The 9,913-nt window shown below is 32.8% G+C and overlaps 2 protein-coding genes across 2 annotated transcripts; one reads left to right on the top strand and one right to left on the bottom strand.

Moving 5' to 3' along the window:
* Positions 1-243: 243 nt before the first annotated feature.
* Positions 244-3,952, top strand: TRIADDRAFT_23304 (uncharacterized protein; the record flags this gene model as incomplete). The annotated part of the gene is made up of 10 exons (XM_002110817.1): positions 244-351; positions 455-517; positions 1,841-1,874; positions 2,203-2,270; positions 2,413-2,481; positions 2,618-2,880; positions 2,944-3,043; positions 3,135-3,221; positions 3,320-3,469; positions 3,797-3,952. 10 exons carry the CDS (start codon positions 244-246, stop codon positions 3,950-3,952), a joined length of 1,098 nt encoding a protein of 365 aa, XP_002110853.1.
* Positions 3,953-5,023: 1,071 nt separating this feature from the next.
* Positions 5,024-8,543, bottom strand: TRIADDRAFT_54193 (uncharacterized protein; the record flags this gene model as incomplete). The annotated part of the gene is made up of 4 exons (XM_002110282.1): positions 5,024-5,143; positions 5,252-5,438; positions 5,574-5,679; positions 8,225-8,543. 4 exons carry the CDS (start codon positions 8,541-8,543, stop codon positions 5,024-5,026), a joined length of 732 nt encoding a protein of 243 aa, XP_002110318.1.
* Between the last annotated feature and the right edge of the window lie 1,370 nt (positions 8,544-9,913).

The raw sequence follows: 9,913 nt of genomic DNA, 5'->3' as shown, positions 1-9,913 counted from the left end.
TCAGAGTACTAGAGTGTCATATACTATGCCCCCTGTAACCACAGTACTGGATTGCATAGTAAGACAATACAGGCTGACACATAACCATGGCAATGGCTAGTTCGATGTGGAGTGTGGTAAAGTAATGTCTATAGTAAAATACATTTGATACCAATGGAAGACTCCAAGCCAGTACGGACAGACTCGAACTGGCTACTAGCTCTGTCGTGTCGAGTCATTGATACTGCATACAAACACTTAATCATGGCGTTGGACGATGATAGCAGCAGCGAAAGCTTAATCGAAGATGATGCTCCCAAACCAACCAATATCAAGAGATATAAAAAAATCAAACTCTTGGGCGAAGGGCAAGTAAGTCATTAAATGGTGACGATCACCAGGGAGAATAGCTCTCAGTCATGTGGCTTACCTTAAATCGATCCATTCCATTTTCTTTCTTCTCTTCATCATTCAGTTCGCTGTGGTCTATCAAGCTGAAGATACACACAAGGATAATAAAATCGTTGCCGTTAAAAAGGTATATGGCAATAACTGCACTAGCGATGAATACTGTTGTACTTAATGTGTCTAAAGAACTAGCAACGATTCGGTAAATTGAAGGTTGTCGTTGTTACACAATATTTGCATGGATCATTGTACACTGTTAATTAAAATCACCATTGCACGCGTAACATACAGTACCCACTAAGGTTAGCGATGGGTTACTAAAGTTATGCAATGGTCATTCGTATCAATCAGTCTTTATAGACTACGGCTTTATTTTACCCTAATGAAAAGGCAGATCTCATAGCTCCTATCAATTGATAGAGCAGTAATTTTGTATGTTGGCACGCGTTGCAAATGGCTGATGAAAATTAAAATAGAGTAAGATACAATAACCATCAATGACTCCCATTTGAGCAATCTAATACAGGATTATTGACAAATTTAAATCTTGAGCAAGTATAAATACTCTGTGTGCAATATTTCAACTGCAAGCACTTTCATGAACTAGATCATCACTGCTAACTGCAAAGGAAATGTTGTATAGTACAGAACTTTCTCCTATGTAATAACTCTAGTAATAGGAATGGCATTGCAACACTAAACCCTTTTATAAATGTCATATATCTTATTATGGTTCAAGCTAAGAAAAATATTATTACAGTATATGCGAGTTATACGATCCTGCATCATAGAATGTACTGTAAGCAAGAATGATGATATTCCAACACAAAACCCTTTCATTAACTTATCTTAATGTTCAATATAATTTATTCCTAAATGCAAAGAAATCTTACGTAATTTAGATGAGAGTAAGATATAATATGATGTAGTTATAGTGATGATATTGCAACATTAAACCATTTCAACATCTATCTTACTGCTACTTGTTAGCAAATGTTATGTAGTATAAAATACAGTATAATATAATCTACTCTAGTAAGAATGATGATATTCTAACTCTAAACCCTTCCATTAATTTATCTTAACATCGGATGAAATTGATTCCCAAATGCTAACAAATATCATAAATAAATATACAATTCGACGGAATGCACCAGGGTAATAGGTAATGATATTCTAATTCACTAAACCCTCTCATGACTTTATCTTAACTTCTCAATGTTAAATGCAAGGAAATATTGCAATATACAATGCGGTGCAATATAATGTCTTCGGTAATAGTGATGATATTCCACTAGTAAACCCTTTCATTTTAAATAGCGTATTATTAATAAATAATGCAGCACAATGTAATGTACTCAAGAAATGGATTATCTCTAGATTCTACTATGCACTGACATTGAATACATAATTTATTAAAACTTAACTATTATTTTAATATATAAAACTCTAGATCAAGCTTGGCCCTAGGAGCGAAGCGAATGACGGTATATATACGTATACATATGTGCTTACTAGAAATAGTACCGCTATCTACTCATAACATGTTACCATATGTAAATAAATAGAGAGATGGTATAATTTATGAACAATTAATAACTGCATACACGTACCGGCACTGAGGTGCTTTAAATATAGCATAATAACTACTCTTTACTACAATGTCAATTAAAAACTTTCAATTTAATCAAACTCATCAATCGTAAGAATAGGACATGTAGTTAATATACAATATCTTTAAGCCTACTTATGCTGGCAACTATTCAAGGACCTAGCATGTTTTATGACTGTAATTCTTTTGACAAATGCTTATAGGAATCAATCGTACTGCTTTGAGAGAAATAAAATTACTTCAAGAATTAAAACATGAGAATATTATTGGTGTAAGTGAAGTATATGCTAATCGGATATACGTAAAAGCATAATAATGGCTAAATCAGTTATTATGATATAACCAAAAAATTGCTCAACATTGGATTATATCTTCAATTGCATAACTGACGCTGACTTCTATTCATTTAATAGCTATTGGATGTCTTTGGTCACAAATCCAATATAAGCTTAGTATTCGATTACATGGAGGCCGATCTTGAGGTAGCATATCCTACAGAATGCTAAGCCATTGCAGAATATTAAATCCCTATTACCTTACAAGTTGCAACGTTCACATCACTAACAACTATTCCAGTTTTTTTATACTAGCATTTTTTTGCCTTTGCATTTAATTTAGGTTATTATAAAAGATTCAAGTATTATCTTAACCAACGCTCACATTAAGCAATACATTATCATGACTTTACGAGGCTTAGAATATATACATAGCAACTGGATTCTACATCGCGATATGAAGCCTAATAATTTACTAATTGATAGTAATGGTATACTTAAACTTGCTGATTTTGGTCTAGCAAGATATTTTGGCAGTCCTAATAGGTACTATACTAACCAGGTTGTCACCAGGCAAGTCTTTATTGGAACTAATTTAATAAATGTGTAGCTACAGTAAACTATGTGATAATTGGCTTTAATCTCATAAATTTAATCTTTACACTACAGATGGTACAGAGCCCCAGAGTTACTATTCGGGGCAAATTCGTATGGTACTGGAGTTGATATGTGGGCTGTCGGCTGCATTTTAGCCGAGCTATTACTAAGGGTATCTAAGCTGTCACTTCATGGTCATTGATAACGAACTACTATATTACAAAATTCGTACGTTAAAGGTCTATTCAACTGATTCACTTTAGGTGCCATTTCTTCCTGGTGACTCAGACTTGGATCAGTTGACCAGAATATTTCAAACATTAGGAACGCCGATTGAAGATAAATGGGCGGTAAATGGCCCCTTAAGAGATCTTAAATAACTTTTAAATAACCTTAATAAGCGATCATTCTTATCGAGAATTGTTTTTTATGCTTTGAAAACTTATAGGATATTCATAAATTGCCCGGCTATATCAAGTTTAAGACTTTGCCTGCAATTCCTCTTAATGAAATATTTACTGCCGCAAGCGATGACATGCTGGATTTATTACGACGTCTGTTTGAGTACAACCCATCATCTAGAATTACGGCTACTGAAGTAAGCCATATTAGAACGCTTGACCCTTAAAATTTAATTTAGCGTTCTCATATTAATTGTAATAATAATAATATACCTGGAAATAGCTACCTTAGTCATAACTGGTGATTACCGTTTTATATCTGTTACGGTTACAATGTACGGATATTATTGTACATATGATCATATTCTTACTACAGAAAAACTAATAGTATTGGCAATAAATTTCCTATAAGGAATCATGTCTAAGGCAGAAAATTAATTTATCTGACCGAAAAACCTTTAAACTTAATATTTTCGAGATTATTATATCCATATCTATAATAAGTCATTTATATCAATATATAGGCACTACAGATGAAATATTTCTTTAATCTGCCAGCTCCGGCTAGTTGCTCTGCCTTGCCTCGTGCTACTGTTGATGCAGAAAATGACAATTACGATTTGAGGAAAGATGACATGTCGATGAAAAGAAAAGTTGATGACGAAGAATTTGGTAATTAACAATAATAATAGCGCCTTATAGTTATTTTACTGAGCAAAAGTATAATTGTTCTCAACTTTAACTGCATATTTTACGCTATATAGGTGGTACTAGGAAGAAGCTAATCTTTTGATTACTGACGGTAATGAAGTAACCGTTCTAAGGCCCTCAAGCAATTCACTATTTTTGAATTAAATACCATAAGAATCTATTATGTTAAGGTATAAGCCGTTACTCTATGTCCATGTATATTTTGATTTACCACACCCTATGACCTTATTGAAGCCTTAGTTTTAGGCAAAGACATTGAAGAAATTCTTTTATTAACTGTAAATTATAAGCCATTACATACAATTGTAACGTTTAATATATTGTATAAAGGTACCTATCCCAATAGGCGAATTATTGTGCAGTTGCGTATAAGAAACGTTAGCAAATAAAGAGGTTTTATTCTATAAAATCTTTTTTGCTAAATGCTATTACGATATCGATAATTATATATGCAGAGAATAAAAGTTGCAGAAAATATACTCTCGTTGACGACGAACGAGCTATGCTAATTGCATGAGACAAATTTTCTGAAGTCACCAACTCATTACAGTATTATATTTCTACCTAGTATTAATAGCTAATATTTCGTTTTAATTAGATGACTTAGAAATAGGATACTTTTAAAAGTAAGCGGCTGTTATTTACTTTGTTATCATCGTATTATTATGGATAACAGTATGTAGCGCTGTATCCCTACTTTTGTAGTAGTTATACAAGTATATTTTTAATCGGAGAGATTGATAGTTAGCTAATTTTAGCTGAAGCTTTACATCCCAGTTATCCGAAAATAAGCTTTCCAATAAAAATTATTTCTTTTTAGTAAAGTGAGTATTGTCGTTTTTTATAATTTACTCGTATTCATATTTAGCTTTAATAATTGCTATGAATTTTAGATAGCTACGCCAAGTTTGGCCCAATAGATCGAACCAATGAACTAGTGAGCCAAATTTTATACCGCAGTTTTATTTACTTATCTTATTTACGTTACTTATTATATTCAGTCACGGAAAATATTTTTCAAGAATGCCGGGAACGATTTCTCAACCATCAGTAGTCACAGTTGCTGTAGCATTCGTTGGAGCTTCTGTTATCGGAATACAATCAGGGACACCACATTGAAATATTCCATGTTTCATTTTATGATATGTGTTAGAAGATCCCTATTCAGCGACAAAAACAAATGTAAAGATATAACGTTGGTACAACTTGAATGGGAATTTGCAATCATCAACATATTATAAATTGCTATCCAATCGAAATATTCTAACCTTCTGAGACGCTGGACACGGAAATGTACTTCGATTGCATCGTTTACGTTTAAGACATCGACCATAACGTTTCAAACATTTAAAATCATCCACTGCACATTTATGGCAGACTGGAATATAGCTGCATGCATCACAACTAGTATGTTGACATCCACCTCTACAAGTTTTGATCTCTATAGCATTATTACTTGAAAAAATAAAATAGAAAAATTATCTATCATAGAATATTGTGATATTTTTAGCAGGAAATTGACTAGTTAGAGGTTCAGTGCTTTACTGTAATATTAGAGCCTATCGTTAGCTATTTTTGTATTGCACTTACGTTGCAGAGCAGATTGCTGTATGATCTTTCATGCAATATTCTGGAGTACAAGCCGGTCTACAGGTAGAAAATGTCGGTGCAGCAGCGTATCCACTGACAGGTATATCTGCGGTATGTTTAAGAATCGATGCTTTAATATTAAGACTTACGCCGTAAAGAGAGATTATAAATAGTATCCATATAAACTGATGATGCGTGATTACTTCTAATTGTATAGCAATCCTTTTTGTGAGCAATTATGAGAGGATCAAATTAATTGTTTAAATCGTATAGCCATGAGCGAATGTGATGTACAATCTTAGGAACGAAATTAGAATATAGTGTTACATAGGCCTTATCGAGTGATCATCTAATAAATGCCATAGCATACCGTAGAGCTTCACATGAGCCCTAAATAAGCTGCTATCATGGTTTCAAACAAAAGAGCTAGGCCGAATTGATGCTAATTTTCCACATTTGTTATGTCATTAAAAATGGATTTTACTGCTCTGCAATCGGTCTGCTATCTTCATACACATCAGCTAACTCAAAATTGACCATAATGTATATCTACGCCGTATATAGACACTGTTTGTTGTTTTATCTAAAAGCTTCACTTTGCAATGTAAGTGAAGATTTTCATGTATTTACGTATTCAACAATCTCGTGTAAATAGTTCATCAGTAATAAATTAATACTTCCAATGGCGAATCCAAACAACACCCCCAAGTAATGCAGTTTAATGGCAGATGCCTATGAACTTCGTACATACTGTATGATGATATAGTTTAAGCAACGAGCCTGCTAATATCTTATCCTAGAAAGTTAGAAGTAGCTCATTAATCGATGAAATTTTACATCTACTAAAAGGTTATTCGTGCTTTAAGGCATCAGCGATGGAATTCTTTTGTTATTTTTAAACTAATTAACGGTATAGAAGAATCTAGCGCCGAGATAGCGGCATGGATTATAGCTGATAATTAATAATATGATTTTAATTACCTCAGTATGTCGTAGATAATCTTTTATCCATAAAGAGCTTCGACACACGGCCCGCAATTATTTAATAACACTATACTAGACAATACTTGCCAATTACAAACAGCCTATCCAGGTGAGCTACTGTATAAGTGGAAAAATAACGGACAAAATAGTGAATTAATGATATGCATGCAGTTGAAGCATAATAAAATCACTCTAGGATTGGTAATAAATTTGCCCTTGTCAAAGCCAAGACCTACGATCTATGGTATACTGTAGCCACTATAATTTTCATTATATGCAACATAACGGGTAGCCCTAGCATTAATAGGTGTTATTAGTTGGAAAAAGATAATTTGCTAAATTATCGCTTAAACTCTTACTAATGTGGCACGTGCTGTAAATATAAAACATCTATATAAATCAATGTATTGTTAATAAAAAAAGTTGGAAAAATTTCAAGTTGATGGAGATTATTGGAGAAAAATACTATCCATCATATTATTGTTTTAACTTTCGAAAATAGAAAGGTGAATGTTATATGAAAGATCCACGACCAGTAGCTCTGGTAAATACAACCTTAAAAGATTAAAACTATTTGATGTAATCACACCACGAATAACGACTAATATTATTGTTCTGCTACTTCTCTTGACCAACCCTTATAGTTTATACTTTCATCCGATTATTAAGCAGCATGAAGCTTTTAACTAATTAACTTAGGTGGGCTCATTTGCATTCTTACAAATGAAATTGTTAGATATTAATACTTTCTATAGCACGCTTAAATTAAAATTCAGTTAGTTAGATATAGGGCAATTAAACTGCTACATCACGTTAATCTAGGGTTCATTGACAATTGGAATGTGCAACCTAAATTAAATTAGGAAATGTGGTGATGTCTGGTCAGTGTTGATATTTAACTAGAAAAATTTTATAGACTCAGCGATATTTTTACATTTGTGTTTTTAATTCATCATCTAGTGATTCATCAACCATCTGATTATATAGAACTGCAGAAATAAATCATGATATGATTTAGTGATCTGATTTAGTAGGGGACATTACAATCGGATAACTAATTTTAACGATTGGAACCTAAATTTCTTCTACCTAAGCTACAAGTTTACTTATTAATCCCAGAAAGCACTACTAATGTTTACACCCCTCATAGAAAAGGGCCATAAGCAAACAAAGATACCAAAAATAGCCATACCCGTATTCTACTTTGTTTACATCTAACTTAGTGAGATGGTAGTGCCCATGTAGCGCTATATTACATAATATTGCAATTATTTTCTAGTGCTAGAGAGACATATTTGAACGGTTACAACGAATTGAAGAAAATTTTTCACCATCTTCACAAACTATCTTCGTATAAATGGTTACAATGATTATTCTACATATATAAATTTGTAAAAAATCCTATCTGATATTAAATAGATTACGATCTAAACTCGACCATAATATGCTTAAGTCAGACCTAGTGATTATGGAATATTAAAACTTTTTAATCCCTTGCCACTTGATAGCTTTGTGCCGTACCTATAGCTATACAAGTACTCGATACCATACAAAATAAATAGGAAGTAAAATGAAAAGTGTGGTACTTTTATTTAGAACATAAAACTCCCCCTAAAATTATTAATAATCTAATTTTCAATTCCTACTTTTTCAATAAGACAACTTACGTCGGCAAACTCCGATTGATGAACCTTTAGTATATGCGAATGGGCTGATATAACATTCTAAGCCTTTGTCACAATGACCCGAAGATCCCCATGGTCCACCACACGATTCTCCAAGTACCTTTGCACAAACTAAGCAACATCCACAATATGGTTCGTAAGTTAAGCCACCGGGACAATTAGTGGGGTATTTACACTTCTGGCGATTGCAATGAGGGCATCCTAAGCCATTGCTACAGGTAATAGCGTAGACAAAGATTTGCAGCAGAGTAAGATAGAGCCAAGTATAATTACAAGATGATATTCTCATGCGGGCTTTCATGGTTGAAGTTCAAATTTGTATAGATTTGCTCTTATTGGAACCTAAATATATCAATCGATGGATGAAAAACGAATAATATTTATAGCTTATAGTAAATTGAGAAAGATTTCATTAGTTACGAAAGTTAAAAAATGGATTTTGGCCACTTACAGAAGCATAGAAATATCAATGTTGTAGTAGGTATGAGGCCGTTAGCTAGCTGTTACAGATGTGTTGGTACTGTCAATGCTAGAATTCGGAACTACTTTAATTGTTTAATTTTGCACAATACTATTATCAACAACAGGATTGGAACATGACTAATTCAAATATTAGCTATGCTAACTTTTTTATTCAAGTTAAATTGAGAGCTTGCGTAGGATTATACCCATCCTTTGAGAAGACGAAGAGAGTCATTGTAATTATTGTACAGGCGAGAGAATGCCATCATGCAGAGCAAATAGACCTACTGCTGATGAGAATAATTTATCGATTGATTGTTATTCGGTAGGCGAGGAAAGACAGTAGAAATGATGTACAAGGACATTGATGACCTTATTCAACTAAATAACTGGAGAATAATAAATTAAGCAAAGTATGCACTGACAGTGGTCATTGTCAAATAATCCAATTAAAATGAGCCAGAAAACAAGGAGGAACAGATTCTTTTGCTTTTTACTCACACCTATCTCTTATTGATTCCATCCCACACTTTACTTTATACGTTTTCTTTATTATAATGCAGTATGGAGAATGATTTTATTATTCACTTTTTCCCTCTAATTCTTCGATACTCCATTACCAGATCCATCTCAAACTATATGAAATAGGGATAGCGATATATTCATAGATAAGTTAATACAGCCATTGCTATTCCTTTTTGCACTTATTGCTGCCAGTTTTTCATATATGGTAAAACATAAAATGTGGCATTTGGTGTTGTTCTATCACGTAATTCGAGTGTTAGTTATATATAATTCTGTTAGTGTTACAATTACAGATTGATTGTAAGGAGTAGATTTATTCACTAAGTTGATGGCGGATAAATAACAACCTCTAAATGAGGCAGATGGTACATTATGTTAATAGATAGAATGGGCAGATATCGCATATCATGGTATAAATGTTAACGTTTCGTAATTTAGTATGCACGTAACCAGCGTAGATATGCTATGTATAGGTTACATCAGTACTATAATGGAAATGGTTTATTAATTCCGTTGAATGGATTTGAATTTTGTCGATTTTCAACTTTAAACTATTTTTGTTTACATTTAATATCATTTCATTTATTCTATTAAATCGAGTCTGCAAACTGCCAAAAATCAAATTTTAATAAAATTAGCGTCCAATTGTGTGATGTTATCCTCTTGATGTGATTAATCTATTCA

Source organism: Trichoplax adhaerens, genomic scaffold (assembly GCF_000150275.1).
Source record: "Trichoplax adhaerens TRIADscaffold_3 genomic scaffold, whole genome shotgun sequence".
NCBI classification, from domain to species: domain Eukaryota; kingdom Metazoa; phylum Placozoa; class Uniplacotomia; order Trichoplacea; family Trichoplacidae; genus Trichoplax; species Trichoplax adhaerens.
Note: the sequence above shows the minus strand (reverse complement) of the source record. Positions and strands in the feature narration are given on the sequence as shown.